At 41.4% G+C, this 18,110-nt stretch overlaps 1 protein-coding gene across 1 annotated transcript in view; it reads left to right on the forward strand.

Moving 5' to 3' along the window:
* The first annotated feature begins 3,169 nt into the window (after positions 1–3,169).
* Positions 3,170–18,110, forward strand: part of kif3ca (kinesin family member 3Ca) — a 32,099-nt gene continuing 17,158 nt past the window's right edge. The window contains exon 1 of the mRNA XM_033649335.2: positions 3,170–5,164. Coding sequence (XP_033505226.1) covers positions 3,755–5,164 — 1,410 coding nt within the window. The 5' untranslated portion in view covers positions 3,170–3,754. The remainder of the gene's footprint in view (positions 5,165–18,110) is intronic.

Below are 18,110 nucleotides of genomic sequence, written 5' to 3' on the forward strand. Positions count from 1 at the left end.
ATGTGACAATATTTATCTATATGGTTCCTGTTAAGTAAACAAATCAATCGATAAATAAAAAGGAAATATGTTAGAATGAACTTTTAAGACAATATGAACGAGAAGTCCTTAAAGCTCAAAATAAGCAAGGGAGGTGGCCACTAGCTGACCTGGTAGAGCAGGCGCCCAGGCTGTGTCCTGTGTCATTCATCCTCTCCCTGCCCCCCTCATGCTTTATCTGCCCTATCAAATAAAGACAAAAGACCCTAAAAAATATATTTAAAAAATAATAATAAAGGGAAGTTTGAACATCTTCAATTCCATGACAACTGGGCCACTCCATCTTTTAAAGAGGAATTGGATGACTTGATCAAAGGCTCCAGAGCAGCTACTAAATGCACAGCAAAGAACTTTTACTCTCAGAATATACCTAGTAAGTTCTGAACTGATTGTACAAAACAAGCACTCTGAGATTTATTAAATTATGATTGTCATTTCTGACTATTTTTCTGACCTTACAGACAAACAATTCTTTAACTAATCAAGAAAATAACAGGCATTTTAATCCATAGTGAAAATAATCTTGTGTTGTGGCCCCATACAAACCATTTACACCTGCAATATTTACCAGCTTTTATTTGGAACAACTAACGGTGCTACTCAGTATTTGTTTTCAACTGAATTTCACTCATTCTCTCCATATTTGTATTTAGGCCATGCAATGAATTCCTTTCTTCTTGTATATAATACACTTAGGCCTGATCTTTACAATCCCATTCATTTCAGTTTGACGGGCAAATATTCCTAACATCCTATTTGCAAATCAACGCCCTGCTGATGACTCATAAAAGGTGACACCACCGGCGCCCAAGCCGACGGGATTATCAGCACACATATGGGTAATTTTCCAGTCCTGCTCAGACACATCAGTCAGTCATTTGTTGCGTGTGCAGCCAGATTAAACACGTGATGCTGACGGGACTCATCAAAGGTTATGAGGATGTTATGTCTTCAGAGGAATAATGTGGTGTGTTGAATTCCCCATGTGGCTGAGCCTTTCCTCTTTCTGCTTAATCAAGACTACATCAGCGTTAACACACAACACTGTCACAGTCATATTATAAAAAGGGAAATATCACATGGAAATGAAGGTTTTAATGGGAATCACCCATGAAAAACCCTCCACTGTCTCCTCCTACATTACACCTGGAAACAGTCATGCTTGTTCCAGTGATCACCTGACCTGTTTTAGTGACATTGACTGTCAGCAGTCACAGTGTAGTGCACACCTATATCACCAGGTGGTGCTGTTGAGTCATGATTAAATGGTCAAATAGGTCTAGTGACAATTCATGATTTTGGATTCGGCCTCCTTGTCCTTAATTTGTGTCACTTTGGGAGCCCAGCTGAATAACAACTGGTGGAAGAGTAGTTTCAGAGAGCAACTTCATGGAAATGACCATTTGAGAAGTGAATGCAGGATTTTATATATTTTACATACTCTTAAAAAGCATTTTAAAATACATTTTACTAGGTCCTGTTTAGGAATCTGAAATATATAGAGATTCTAATACTGATTAATGGGCTCATACGATGGCAGACAGGGATCTAGTGGATTATAAACCCTCCTTAACTGAACACAGTCTCCTTTTTGGTGTAGAGTTTTTAACATTTTAAACCTGACATCAAATCTTTGACATATATTCAGATGAAACATATTATGAAACTAATATGAATTATGTGTGGCTAGTCTTTCGCAGCAAAACGTATTAATTTTTAAATGGAAAATATTTGTTGATTATACTGGAGGTTGTTTTTGATAATCACCGCCTGCAGGTCATAATGTGCCTTCTTACCTTGAAAAGAAAAGAAAGAGGTTTTCTCACAATATAACTCCAGCTAAACATCAGGGAATTACAACCACATAAACATTTTGTTATAAATAAAAAATATCCACCCTAAAATAGAACTTGTGTCATTTCAGTGCTCCTCTTCAAGAGCTGAGTTATTACTATAATAAAATACAAACTTCCTCCCTTTACACTTAAAATGAATTTAATTATTTCACTTGTCATTTTTAAGTTGCAACATCTTAACAAAATTAAGTAAATATAACTTAATTTGAGATAAACTTGACAATAAGGTATAAAATAAACATAACTTGAGAGTAATAGTTAATTTACTTAAATTTTTACAAGATTATTTGTAAAGTATGATCAACCTGTCTGATTTTATAATGTAGATATTGCATCTAAATTAAAGTAGGGCTTCAAAGTCATAGAGTTTGCCCATATCCCAGTTAAATCAAAATGTTGTCAAGGTCCTGTGTGTTATTTATCACGTATAGAGCAGATTGCACCATCACTATAGTCTCTTTTTCTCTCTGCAGTTCATCTAAAGTAGATTTTTATTTAAGAGTAAAAATTAAAACAGTGCATTAAATATGTTACACAAATGTTGTAGGGTTTTCATACAAAAATTCAGTTTACAAAAGTATTCAACATCAGTTTTATTCCCCCTGGTTAAAGTAAATATTATGAGATATAGAGGTTTCTGTCTCTTCATCAGTCTTAAAGCAAAGGTAGTAGCCTATACAGAGACAAAAGATAGCTTAGTGCCCTTTAAACTTTGTTCAAACTCAATTTTTTATTTTTATCTTATTTATTTATTTATTTATCTATTTGTATTTCTATCTTTCTTTTATTTTTATTTTTTAAATTCTGGAGGAAATCACAACTTTTCCAAAGACAGAAAATGTGTAGGCTATTTGGGTAAAACATCACACCTGCCCAGGTACAACAGCTGAAAATTGAAAACTGTATAATAAAACAATAACTAAAACATTATTGTACATACATTTTGCACAAGACATCTAGAATATGGGGCAGCAATTAAAATAAAGAGCAAAAATAACCCACGGGTTTAAACAAAATTAATTAATTATCTTCAATATGTTGGAGCATCAACAGCGTAAATTGTTTACAACCATAAACAGACACAAATATTCAGATTAGTTGTGAGTTGAACAGTCAGTGTGTCCCGGTGAGGAGTTGGTGGCATAGGTTGGTGGCAGTCTTGGACAAGGATCAACTCAACAGTGAGACAAAACTCCATTTCCCATGATCCTATGTTCCACTCCGCAGTGATGTGGGGTGTGGTGTTTGAATGACTGTGTGTGGCTGTGTGTTCGTGTGTGTGTCTGTGTGAGTGTGTGTGTTGCCTACGGAAAGGGGGGCTCCGTCTCTCCGCACAGACCGAGAGCCGCAAATCCACCTCGGAGCATCGGTGAGCGGGGACAGGAGGATGCGGGACAGCGGTGTGTAGCGGATCTACCGGGGCTGTGAAACCAGGACGGTATGAGTGTGATATCTGGAGTGAAGGTTTTTATTGTCGGCGGTGTTGGATTTTTTTATTCACCGAGTGAATCTGGACGTGGATCCGCAATGGAGTGTCGATTCAGCGCGTGAGAGCTGCTGACCGTCTGTGTATTTGTGAGCTGATATTACAGACAATAAGGACAGGGAATTAGCCATTACAAATCTTATTATTGGTGTTGGTAATTAAAGGAGTATGTGTTATTGGGCACTGTAGCTGTTTTCTTTATGATATGATCCAGAAGCCATACTGAATTTGTTATTAATTATAAAAATCGATGGTTACACAATTCACAGTCAGACAGGAGGTTGATTAAAGGCATTATACAGGTTGTCAGCCTTTTTTAATTTAAATTATTTAAATCATTTTTGGTGCTGACAAGAAGAAACAAAAGCCAGTCATGTCAAAAAACAAGAGCAGTGAGTCAGTGAAGGTGGTAGTTCGATGCCGTCCCTTGAACCAGAAGGATGAGTCCAACGGGCCTGCAGGGGGCATCATACAGATGGACCTGCAGCTCGGACAGGTGATCCTCAGAAACCCTCGAGCACCTGCCAGCGAGCCCCAGAAAACATTCACATTCGATGCTGTTTATGATGCAAACTCCAAACAGAGAGATCTGTACGATGAGAGTGTGCGGCCACTGATAGATTCGGTTCTGGCAGGGTTTAATGGCACCATATTTGCCTATGGACAAACCGGAACTGGAAAGACGTACACCATGCAGGGAGCGTGGTTGGACCCAGAGAGACGGGGTGTGATACCCAACGCTTTCGACCACATCTTCACACACATCTCCCGATCGCAGTCTGATAAGCAGTATCTGGTGCGGGCGTCCTACCTCGAGATCTATCTGGAGGACATTCGGGATCTTCTTGATCCCAATCACGGCAGCGCCAAGGCCCTGGAGCTCAGGGAGAGTCCAGAGTCTGGGGTGTATGTGCGTGACCTCACGTCATGTGTCTGCAAGAGCATCAAGGAAATCGAGGAGGTGATGAACGTTGGCAACCAGGCGAGGGCGGTCGGGGCGACAGACATGAACGAACACTCGTCCCGGTCGCACGCCCTGTTCCTGATCACAGTGGAGTGTAGCCAGCCTGGTCCAGATGGGCGGAAACATATCCGTGTCGGCCGCCTCAACCTGGTGGATCTGGCCGGCAGCGAGCGCCAAGCCAAGACAGGTGTCCAGGGTGAGCGCCTGAAAGAAGCTGCCAAGATCAACCTTTCCTTGTCAGCACTTGGAAACGTGATCTCAGCACTGGCCGATGGGCGCAGCAGCCATGTGCCATACCGGGACTCCAAGCTGACCCGTCTGTTGCAGGACTCTTTGGGCGGTAATGCAAAGACTGTCATGGTCGCCACTTTAGGCCCAGCCTCCCAACACTATGACGAGACCCTCACCACACTCCGCTATGCCAATCGGGCCAAGAACATCCAGAACCAGCCACGAGTCAACGAGGATCCCAAGGATGCTCTGCTGCGCGAGTTCCAGATGGAGATTGCTCGCCTCAGGGCCCAGCTCCACCACAGGAAGTGGAGGAGCAAACAGAAGAAGGAGCAGGTGGACAGCGAGGGCTGGGAGAGAGACGGGGACGAGGAGACGGAGGGTGAGGAGGATGAGGGGGCGGAGAAGGAGGCGGAGGACTATGTGAAGCTGGAGGAGCAGCGGTTGGAGAGGGAGAAACAAGACATCAGAGAAGATCAATTCCTGTTGGCGGAGGAGAAGCAGAGGCTCCTGGGGGAGAAGGAGAGGATGATGGGAGATCTGAGGAAAGAGCAGGAAGCCACCGAGCAACTGACCGCCAAGTACAAGGTGAGGGATCGAACCTGTGAGTCCAGTCAGAAGCTTCACTCATTCATTCTAAACAGACAAAATGTAAACATGCACAGAATCAAATGTCATAAAAACACAGATAAGGACAAAACAAACAAAGATGGCAACCAGTTACCCATAATGCCCTGCTCTGATTTTACATTAAGTCCAATTAACAGCCAACATCATCATATCAAATAATACTAATAATCTATATGACACTGGAGGTCATTTATCAGTCAGAAAACTAACTTCACATCCATTTTTATCAATGAAACAGATTCTCCTGGCGTCATCCTCCTTTCTCTCTCTTTCACACACACACATACACACACACAGTCCAGACAATCTAGGAAGTCAGATTAAGGACATGTGGTTGGCGGGATTATCATGTGTGATAATCTTATGAGCTGTTATTAAGGAACATTATGGACAGTAACACTGTGCGCGTCATATCTAATTAAATCTGTGTGTGTGTGTGTGTGTGTGTGTGTGTGTGTGTGTGTGGGTACAACATATCAGGTATAACTGAAAAAGAAATACTCTCTACATTAAAGGGGCCCTCCATCAATTGACGAATGTACTTCCATAAAGTTGGGAGACTTGTGTGGAAAACAATAGTCAAAATCAATGCAGCGGACTGGATCTTGCATTACCCATAATGCCACTTGAGAGCGTCTCTTCGGTAGACCCTGTCATTATTTATGTTGTTCGTTGGCTTGTTAGCCTGTAAGCTAACCTGCAGTGGCTGACACTACATCATAGTTTGTGAAACATACAATAATATCTGGGGGTTTTGGTAGATAGTGGAAGGAAGCTCCAGGATTCCGTTTACATCCAAGGACTACACACTCTACCATGTTGTATAGTACCTAATCTAGCTTGCCAGACATCGCCCCCTTCAGTAGAGGATACTGAAAACACCTCTCAAATGACAAACCTTGCACAGACACAAGTCAGTATAGTCAAGTTCATTTTAGGGGACATAAACACATTTTTGAGTGGAGGGGGACGTTAACGTATCCATTTGGTGTTTTTTTACGTGATACAAGACATTTCATGAGAGAAAGATTTGGGCAGTTGTGGCTCAAGAGGTAGAGCAGGTTGTCCACTGATCGGAAGATCAGCAGTTGGATCCCCAGCTCCTCCACTTTGCATGTGGAAGTATCCTTGAGCAAAATACTGAACCCCAAATTGTTTCTGGTGGCTGTTCCATTGTTGTGTAAGGGTGTTAAAGAGTAGGAGTCTGAGTAGCAGGTGGCTCCTTGTATGGTAGCCTTGGCCACCAGTGTGTGAATGGGTGAATGTGACATGTAGTGTTAAACCCCTTTGAGTAGTTGGAAGACTAGAAAGGCACTATACAAGTACAGGACCATTCACCAGAAATAAGTAGTCAGTGCCATGGCTGAGCATTTTTGCCTTCGAACTGCAGTGTACCAATGACAGTTTCAAGAACACGAGTCCTGACATCCAAGGTTTTGTTACATCACAAACCAAATAAACCAATCCCGTCAACTTGCGGGGTATCAGAGGAAAGGTCAGGTGTAGCTACATATAGGTATTTTGCAACTGGAGAGCTTTTTGATGCGATACAAAAACTGTGTTTCATTGTGAAACCCACATTAGTGTATAATTCTCTGGTTTATAAGTGAAGTGCATGAGCTATACTGATAAACCAGACTGAAGTCTCTACTTGCAGTGACACGCAGAGTGACGGCATGGCTGACTCATATGAGCAGGTCCAGTGTGGACTGAATGCACATCAGCAGGTCTTCGTCATTTACATCTGGAGTATGAAATGCCTGTATTGTGACTGTGCTGTATTTTTAGAAACCATGATCATCTGGTCACATCTCTCACTGTGTCAAGGAGCTGTTTCACCCCCTCTTCCTAACCTTGCAATTCTTGGACTCAAACAACTGAAATTACATCCAGTAACTAGTACTGCTAATGGCAGAATGTTATCAGTGGGGTGTTTTTGCAACTTCGGCATCAAGGATTCTTGTGTTCTTGTGTATAACACCTTCAGTAGTACCTCTACGTAAAAACTAGTTCGTGTGGTGCAACCTGTTTTATTGAGGGATGCTAATTCTCCACTTAAAAACATTTACCATATAACTAGGTTTAGTTTAACGTGGCTCCAGCACCAGCGTTTCCAGTGACTGGTTTTATTTGTGAGCGGCCCTTTCTCCACAGACTGGACGGGTGTCTCATATGTCCCGACAAGAACTGGTGACCACTGTAGCTTAAAATGTCAGTTCTCTCTTTGTCCTACTGGCACATGCACGCAGCAATCAAAGACTGGATCTGAGTTGCAGTAATTACTTGCTCTGATTCATGGCATTATTCAGTCAATAAGTCAGCCATGCAGAATGACTGAATCACTGCAGTGTATAATACAGTAGCTGCAGCCTGGACCATCAAACGTGAGCCACTGGTGGATCATCCTACAAAGGTCCAAAGGTCCTAGTGTGAGGAAATGAGAGGAAGGAGAACATATTTTCAGTGTGGGAACAATGGCAGGCTGAGCTGAGTTTGTATCCCTGCTAGTACCCTCTTTCTCTCTTATCAATTTGGTGGTTTTCTGTGTATTTTAGGAGCAGTGAAGTGTTCTACTTTAAATGTTTGGTGTTCCTACTTTTCACTCAACCTACCAGAGTGCTTTTAACAACTCCCAAAGCAGAGGTGTGATGGGTAATATACGATCTGTGTAGGTGGAAGTGGGATAACACACAGAGATTTCACAGTTTCGAGAAACACAGCAAGCACTGTGGCTGCATTACATTCTGGTCTGTTAAAGCTGTTGTCAGTAGACAACATTGATCTGTTTGCTTCCTCTGTGATGGATTTCTGGCATGTAGGGCTGGGCAAAATGGTTGAGATCAATATCAAATAATAATAATATTTATCATGTTGATATTGATGCATAGTGTATCACAATATGAAGAAGTATAAAAAATATGGATGTAGCCACTGCCTTCTGTTTTGAAGCCTCAATGTCATTTTGGCCGTCGCCATCTTGGATTCTTGGAACCAGAAGTGATCATATTCGGAGGAGGGAGTTAAGTTGTGGCGGAGCAAGGGGTGGTTCTGTCTCATAAGCCTCTTTTACACTGCCTCTTCAAGGTGGGAATTTCATTGTTGATGGCGCCGCCTCGCCATTCTGTATCAAAGGTACAATTGTGGCATGGGGGGCAAAGTTGTCTTGCCTTTAAGCTGGCATTAGAGGTAGTAACAATGCCGAAATGAAACTGGATGGAGTGTGGCATTTTGATGGCATATTATTTGTGCGATCCACCACCTGCTCTGTTGTGTTGAGTCTATACAGACCAATACTCAGTGAAAATGAACACAGAAGGAGATGGGCATCTGTCACATGGGCCATTTGTGCCCACAGTGTTTTTGCCAGACGCAGAAACCCTGAGGCATCTGGATCTGAAACGAATATACAGTCATAATGGCGACAGTGAAAATGGCATCCATCTTTAGAATGCTGACAATGTTCCAGATCCTGAGCTTGATATAGAAATCATTCTGTCACTTCCTTTTGTACTAAAACCAGAACCACTGCCTGGTGGATTCAGACGATGTCCTCGAGATGGAAGATGTTGAGGAGAATGAAAATAGAAGATTCAAGTGGTGGGATGAGTTTGATGACACTGACAATGACTGGGACATGACGAAGACGATCCAGTCTCCATTGTCATGGCCCAAAAACTGACATCTATAGAAAAGTTTGGTTTCAAATTCAAGCGGAGCACCTGCAGATCAATTCCATAAAAGATGTGTTATGATCCACTACAAGATGAATCAATCCACATTTTTTTTATCTTCCTTGTCATCTTGCCCGTAAGGCAGCTGGGAGGGACAGTTCCATCGGGTGTAGATCTCTGCAGTCCGTTTTCAACCCACTGTAGTCCCGTCCTTTGAATGGCGTCATACACACCAGCAGCATTACAGAAGTGGAGTGTTTTGCCTGCCTGATTTTGTAGACATGCAGATTTTGCTGATTTGGTCATTTTTCCTTGATACATGTGTTTCTACTATAAGTACGTAAGCAGGCAGTAAATGTTTTTTTTGTGTGTGTTTTAATTGTGTTTAGTTAAGTTATTTATGTATTTGTTGTGCTGTAGCCTACAGACAAAGTTAATATAGTTAAAAGTCCAGTTATGAATACATGGATTAAGGATTTTTTTAAGGATTTTCAAAATTATTGTATAATTATTACAGTATGTATATTTCACATACAGTGCCCAAAATCGATCTGCTCTGTGCACCGCGATGTAGCTCCATCAAAAATAGACAAGAGATGTATTTTTATTAGTTTCTGGGACACTTATGAAATACACTGTGGTGCATCTGCTGGAATAACAAGAACTGTCAAGGGCAGCAATTGGCTCAGGTGGCTGCCTTGCTGATATCTGCCCTCTACTGAGTGCACTTTCCTGGTTTGATATTTTTTGTCTTTGCATGTCCAGCTCCAGTTGCAACCCAGTCTCCAAGAACTTACATTGTTACATGTTACATTTGTATGCTTTCTTGATAACATTATATTGACAATGTAATCACTGCCTGTATTATGTTCACAGACAATGTTTCTTTTAGGCAACAAAACAGTAGATTTATATACGGCAAAGGCGTCAGAAGAAGGTGGATAGGCAGGATGGTGGGTGTACAAAGTGCAGGACTTTGACATCAGAACTTCAGGTTCACGTCCAGACTTATATCAGTGGTTTGGGCAACAAAGGAACTTTGGTAAAGGTTTGGAAAAATTGGAATTTCAGTGAAATGTTAATAAAAAAAAATGCTGTAGTCACTATGAGTGCATACCGTTGGCAAAAAAATAAATGAAATGCGTTTTCAGTGAACATTTTGCTGTTAAGTTCAGTATCAACATTTTTGCGATTTGCCAGGTACTGTATGAAAATTAGCAACATTTCCTCATTATTTTAATAGAAAACCTACGTCACTTAGCATTATATTTTTTTTCCTGAAAACATGTCTGCTGTTTCAAATTTGCTCTATATAAACATAAATTCTGGGAGACACGGCTGCCCATTTGTTTTTTTCTTTTTTGGTCTTTGCATATTTAGACAAATTATGTATAGGTTGTTTAGGACAGAGTGAAACAAAACCAAACCAATGGTGATAAATTAATCAGCACTTGGTGAGGTTAAAAAAAAAACGTCAGTCATAAAGCTAAAGAAAGTCATGTGCATTGATGTACCTCCAAAAGAATAGATAAATAGTAAATAAAGATGTACAGTACAAACTCTTTTTGCCCTTGAACAGTGCGTTTCAATACCTGCACCCCTTCTCTCTTTTAGTTTTCGTCTTCTGCCTTCAATAATAAAAAAACATCATAAAAAATATATTTTTGTACTGCTTTGTAATGCAAGATATATTGCTTTAACAGTGCTTAAATGACAGTGTAGGACACTATGGCTGTCCATAGTTGTGCATTTGCAATTTATTTTTGATGACAAATGCACACTGCAGTATACTCTCGAAGGAAAAGGTTTAAAATCCCTCAGACTGGCAAAGATATTGGAGTGTGTAAGCAGCACTCGTTCCAACTTACAGTAAACTAATTTTAGAGAGCTGTGTAAGCGCTTTGTAGTTTTTGCCTCATCTATAATATGTGGCGCTTCTTTGTTCTGAATGAAGGTATGAGGTCTGGGAAAGTCCCGTGAGGCAGAGCTAATGTATGTCCTGATGCACTGAGTGCTTTCATGTATGTTTCTGCGCAGGGCATCTCTTATTTCTTCCCATCACGTTGTCCTCCAGAGTGCCGTGGGGCTAATGCTGTTTTGTGCTAAGTCGTATAAAATCAGATCTGTGATCACAGTTCAGTGTGTGTGTGTGTGTGTGTGTGTGTGTGTTTGATGCTGACTGTGTGGCTGCTGAGGGATGTCAGTGCTGAGAATCAGCAAAAGTCCCTCTCGTCCTCCCCCCGAGGAGGAAGATGATTAAGGACAAGAGGTATTTCCTGCCTTTGATGCATCAGTCTGATGCTGTTAGTTTAGAGGGAAAACCTGCATAGCTTCAAAACAATGTTAATCATACAAGATACATGTTAAAGTGTTTATTACGATATGCAAACACTCGAAGTTTACATTTGGTGATATTTGGATTTTTTCTTACTGTCAACAAATTGCACAAAAAAACAATGAATTATTCTATTAACAAACATTGTCGCTTTATTATTGGCTCAAAAACTATTTATCGTCTCTATTTTGCTCATAAAATCTTTTATTCATCCATTTTCAACGGCTTATCTGGGGCCGGGTCGCAGGGGCAGCAGGCCCAGCAAGGTACTCCAGACGTCCATCTTCCCAGCAACACTTTACAGCTCCCCCTCGGGGATCCTGAGGCGTTCCCAGGCGAGATAAGATATATAATCCCTCCAACGTGTTCTGGGTCTGCCCTGGAGCCTCCTACCAGTTGGACGTGCCCAGAACACCTCAAAAGGGAGGCATCCTGATGAGATGCCCGAACCACCTCAACATGCCCCTTTTGGTATGAAGGCGCAGCAGCTCTACTCTGAGATTCTCTCAAATGTCTGAGCTCCTCACACTATCTAAGGCTGAGCCCAGCCACCCTTTGCAGGAAACTCATTTCAGCCGCTTGTATTCGCAATCTCATTCTTTCGGTCACTACCCAGAGCTCATGACCATAGTTGAGGGTTGAAACGTAGACAGACCAGTAGTTTGATAGCTAACAGTCCAGCGCAGCGCCTGCATCACTGCTGATGCCGTGCCAAACTGCTGATCCATCTCACGCTCCATTCTACCCTCACTCGTGAATAAGACCCCAAGATACTTAAACTCCTTTGCTTGAGGCAGTAACTCTCTCACAACCTGGAGGGGGCAATCCAGCAGAGAACCATGGCCTCAGACTTTGAAATACTGACTCTCATTCTCACTCGGCTGCATATCGCCTCAGTGCATGCTGGAGGTCACGGTGTGATGAAGCCAACAGAACCACATCATCTGCAAAAAGCAGACACCGTCCTCCCCCCGGCTGTGTCTTGAGATCTTGTCAATGAATATCAAACAAAATCGGAGACAAGGGACAACCCATACCCACTAAGAACGTGTTTGACTTCATGCTGAGTTGCTCAGGTGAGCTACTGGGCACCCCAGGGATAACATTAAATGCAATAAGTTGATCTACAGGAGAACAAATATTGAAAAGCAATACATAATGTTTAAGAAGCTTACTGCATTATAGTTATAGTTACAAATAAAAACATTTCCTCTATAAATTGGTGCATAAACATTCACCAAAATGCAGGAAATTAAGTGTTTGACGCTCAGATATTACTGGGGGTGGACCCTGCTTCATATGTGTCCCCCCAATGTTGAAAAGAAACCTACGCCCTTGTTCCTACAACATGATCAATCAGGCACTTCTAACAGACTGTGGCCCAGTTTCCCTCTGATTGGCTGAGACTTATATTAGCCCACCAATCACAGAATGTGGTCTGCAGGCTGCATTTTTCTCTCTGCTCTGAGAACCAATCAGAGGGAGGTTGCTAGGCAGAGAGGCAGACTGAGAGAGAGGGAGAGAGTGTGTCTGGAAACATGAGCTCAGAAATACCCAATTATAGATAAAATCAGATTGAAGCCCTTCTCCCTTTTCCTCCCTGTCTCTCTCACCCACACACACATCCACTCAGACAAACACAACACGTGTAAGTAGGTCAGGAAACAGCCTTGTGAAGCTGTGTTAGGTCAGCTGGTGTTTCTGCAGGGTGCTGTCAGCTAGCTGAGCTCCAAGGTGCAGCGCTCCATCTGTGGATTGTGTGTTGTAATGTTGGTGCAACTGTTGTTCAGCTGTTGTCTTGGCTGGAAATGCCACCAGCTGTAATTTACATGTGGTTGTGGAAGTAGAGGAATTCAGAGCCATGACTTAGCCTTAGTAGAAGTGGCACACTGTAAAAAAAATACTCAAATAAAGTAGTCTTGCGTTTACAACGTTACTTAAATAAAGTCTGTGACTGTAATTGGGAGAATATTACATTCATCATGCACTGATGTAAAAGCAGGATTTTGGTGTTGTAGTTGGTTGAGATGGAGCTCATTCAAACTATTTTATAAAATTGCAACTAATTATTATTTTCATGACCCCAAAGTGAGCTAGCATGGAGCCCACACTGTCACTAACTGCACTTCCTGAAGAAATATTATCATATTTTTGGACAAATGAAACAGTGATTCCAGAGAGAAGCAGACAGAGGGGTCTACAGTCTGTGTTTGAAGGATATATCCAGGATGTCAAACTGACTCAGCAGCAACAACAGATGACGATGACACACAGCTGGTTGAATATCAGCAAAGTTTCCCTGCTTCCCTTCACTGGTTCCTGTACAGCAGGGTCGGTCTTTATTCACTGTTATAATCATTAAAAAGCAAAAGCAGCATGTGTATACATTCAGTAGGCTATATCTTCAGTAGCTAGCTAGCTAACCCTACACTTTTCAGGGTTTGATTTTGGTTTTGGAACAGGGAAGAAAGGTTTATCTTTTTCCAACCTCTCCAGGTAACGAGTATCATTAATACACGACGTGTCCCAGGCACAACATTTAGCCCCAAATCCACAAAACCAGCCTGAAAATGAAGGAAATCTGAAACGATTGCATTAGAGTCAATGGAGCACAGCTGTCCTTCTTGCACAACATACACTTAAGTGATGACAGGATCTGCGAGTGCTTAAATAAAAGTATATGAATTTCAACTGGATTATTTGAACTGCAAATATTCTATGTCCTCACTTGGAAAATTAAAGTGGCAGGGCGTTTCGGTGTGCTCCAGCAGTATTACACCTGAGTAACAGTACAGTCAGTGTTGAGATGTTCAGGCTGAGCAGCAGCTTCTCGCAAGGAAGCTGCAGTGTGCGACCCTCCAATGGACTATTCTTAGATCAGCTTTTCTGGGTCAAAACTACAACGTCTCACTTCTTCTTGCTAATCTACATCTCATATCTGTTTCTATTCCCTCTCTCATTAAAATAAATACTTGTTTGTCCTTTAAGTAAAATGTCTTAAAGCTATCGTCTTTAGACCCTGAAATATGCTTTTATTTTGAGTATGAATATCCAACGAACATTAAACATCTAAATTAAACTTGAAGAAACTGTTCCCATTTATCACTGGGATTATTTAATGAAGAAGTTTCTCTGACAGCCTACTTTCCCTCAACCTGCCCTATCTACCACTTTGTTTAATAATTTTCTGCATTTTCAAGAATGCCTTTTTCCCAGAGAAGCAGCACAGTAAAAATAGGTCAATTTCATGCATCTTAAATTAAAAGTCTGAAGTTTACTGCCTTAAAAATATCACTACAAATTTGGATCAAAATACAGAATTTGAAGTCTAATTTATGGTAACAGGAAAATCATATTAGCAGCTCTCAGGAGTGTAAATCTAATAAACTGAGGCTGAAAATAAAATGCCTCCATGGCAAGCTGCCCAGATAAAGTCTGTGTGGGAAACACTCGGCTGTTTCTCTCCGATTTCTTTTGATCTTTTCATTTCTTTTGTAAGAAGCCAAACATAGATGTTGCATCGTCAGGCTTTACAGCAAATAGAGGAGGGGAACTTGGCCCTGGAGCAGGAGGATAATTGAATGAAAAACAAATACATTATTATTTTATACAATGAATGCATCTTTCACTCTTTGCTGCCTTTTGTTAGTGGAGGAAATTGCATTAAGGTCTTTCCTGTATCCTGCCAGCTGAAGTTCAGCCAGTCAGAATGTATGGTCAACAACAATGCCCACTGCCTCATGGGAACTACCGTCAGCAAAACACACAAACATACATGCACATACACACACATTGGGCCTCATGCAGCAACATTCTTTAACATTCCTCTTATAGTTTATCTTAATTGTCTGTTAAGAGAAAGAAAAAAATAGAAGTCAACGTCAGATGCACCAAACGTTCCTAACCATCCAAATCTGCTGTCATTAAGGTGTGCTGAATGATCATTAGTAACCTATGAGCATAGGTAACAGCCTCTAAACGCTATACACAGGCAGGTGATGTGCTGTGTGCCAATACTCTGGCACATGCCCGAGAACTGGAGAGATGCCATAAACAAAGGCTGTAAGAAAAAGAACTCCAGGTGTAGTAGTGCAGTGAAATTGACATACTGTTAAATACAATTAAACAAAGTAAACGTTAGGGTTAGGGGTTAGGGTTAGGGGGGTTAGGGGTCGCTGCTTGTTCTCGCGATATTTCGGCCGCGCTTTGGAAAGCAGAGCTAAATGGTAAACAAACATGGCACCACACCGGTAATGTTTACATGTCGTTATATATCTATATGTTCTCTATATGTTCTATATGTTCTCTGACATTTATCCTAACGATATGAGGCGGTCTTTGTGGTAAAAAAAGCTTGTTTAGTGGACTAACTTTGCACTTGAAGGGATGCCCGTTCTCTTACTTTTTAACAGATCTGACGCTACTATGCACCCCGGCTGTATCTAGGCTAACGGCTAACATGCTAACTATTATTTTTATGTCACTAGTCACTTGAAACAAATTTAGGACGATAGGAGACAGGTTGAAATAAACCGAAATTTCCCTTTTAGTACAGAACTTAACTAAATGTACTTAGTTACATTCTCCGTGGGTCAGTCGAGGGATGCACAGTGACTAAAATAAAAACAAAATGGTTTTAAAAGCAGCGCTCTCGGCAATGTGAAACAGAATAGCAGCCATTCATTTGTCACATGAAGTGGATCTGTGAGGTCTCTAGAAATGTGTTCCCTCTGTAAGACCTGGATGATCAAAGCATGTAAGTCATTCAGAAGCTGAACACACGTAATATCATCAAAGGGTTTTTATAGTTTTAACTGGGATGAATGGACCAATAGTATTTCATTAGTCCACAAATGTAATAATCCAGTCATTATAATTACTGTAAAAATAACATAATCTAAATTTGATTATATTCATGGATTTTTTTATGTTCCTCAAGTTTAAAACTTGTGTGTCCTTATGTTGGACAAACAATTTGTGGAGATGTGTTACTCCTGGTAAGAGTGCTCTCGACCACTTGTAAAATGTTCTCTTACCAAAAAGAAGAGAATCCCAGAAATCAATGGGTACTAACAAAAAAAGAACAAACACTAGATATGTTCAAAAACAAGAGACATTTCATTCATATGTCACTAAGAAGGCATGAGGACCAGTGTAAGTACATGTCAGCTTTTCATAATATACAATAATGGACACAAACAGACACACACACACATATGGGCTTTGCATCATGGATAGAATGACTGTTTCCTGTTTATGTAGCTGACTTCCTGCCTAATTAGAGGTGGAAAACGTCTGGACAGAGAGAGGTGGCCTGTGTGTGTGTGTGTGTGTGTGTGTGTGTGTGTGTGTGTGTGTGTGCGCGCGCGCATGCGCATGTGTTGGCTAATGAACAGAAAGAGCTCCTAGCTGCTCACCATCTTTCAGCATGGAGGGCTGCATCCCTGAAATATTGATGCATCAACTCTGTGTGTGTCCATGTGTGCTTGTATGTAGCTTGTGTGTGTGTGAGTGTGTGTGTGTGTGTGTGTGTGTGTTCATGAGCTGATGCAGAATCCAGTCATGTGATCAGTGGAGACAGCAAAGCCATTTCTTAAACAATCCATACTCCCCTGTCTCTCACACAAGCAGACAAGCACACACAGACAGAGAAATGTATGCACTTGAATTGAATATTAAATGTGTTTATCTTATAAAGAAAGGAAATGATGGATGAGAGATGTAACATTTTGTTTACGTAACCACTGTAGCCTCATGAAATATACAAAACAATTATCACAACCTTTAAATAATAGATGTATCCATTTTTTTCCAACTGTATAAAGACTTCTGAGTACAAAATTAGTTAAAAACAAACCTTGCGTTTGAAAAGAAGAGACAAAAATCGATGCAGCAGAATGAGAGATATTGTCTTTTTTATTCCAAAAAACCTCTTCCTTGTTATAACCTGATGCCTACATCAAACATCTAGAGATCCTGGTTTGGGTTAAAATAAGGGCCTGTCCCAATACCCACACTTCCCCTAGAAATGCCCACTTGCACTTGGTTATGCGCGTTCACGTTTACGCTAGTGGTGTCCCAAAAGAGAACTGAGGTAGTGGAAGTGGTTTCCAACACTTAAAACCCGCCCTAGATTCCAAGGGAGCCCCGACCCACACTTACAATGAAGTGGAAGATGAAACACCTCGCGAAGTCAGCAACGTCGGCAAGTTTTGGAAAACGATTTGTTACTGTACGATCGGAATGTAGGCTATACAAACAACAGATGGTTGGATTAGCGTAAACTCATCAGCAACTCGGTTGAACACAGCGTCAAAATATTTAAACAAACCGAACAAAATCGATCAGAACTAGAAGACATCGTAGGCGCCTCCTGTTGTCAGCGTTTCTACCCCGTTGATACATCAGACGGAGAAGAATAAACATAGCACACGCCACAACACAAGCCACATTTTCAAACCTGAATGATTACCGGTATCTTGTGTCGCTGCTACGCATGACGTATGCCTGCACGTCGGCCACACCGATGTGCATGAAGTGGTGTCTCATTTCTTAGGGCAAGATCTCTACCCTATATTTATTTCCCACTTCCCTCATCAAGGGTTATCTCGCAAACGAGGGCACTCAATACCAAATGGAAGATTTAAGGGGTAGAAATGGGATTGGGCCTAAGTACTTTGTTTAAGTTAGGGAACTATTGTCAACATGGATAAAACAATAACATTCATCCAATTTCTGTAACCGCTTATCCTGTTAGGCTGGAGCCTATCCCAGCTGACATTGGGTAAGAGATGGGGTACACCCTGGACAGGTCGCCAGACTATCACAGGGCTGACACATAGAGACAGCCATTCACACTCACATTCACACCTACGGCCAATTTAGAGCCACCAGTTAA

The sequence above is a fragment of the Epinephelus lanceolatus genome, chromosome 13 (genome assembly GCF_041903045.1).
Source record: "Epinephelus lanceolatus isolate andai-2023 chromosome 13, ASM4190304v1, whole genome shotgun sequence".
NCBI classification, from domain to species: Eukaryota; Metazoa; Chordata; class Actinopteri; order Perciformes; family Serranidae; genus Epinephelus; species Epinephelus lanceolatus.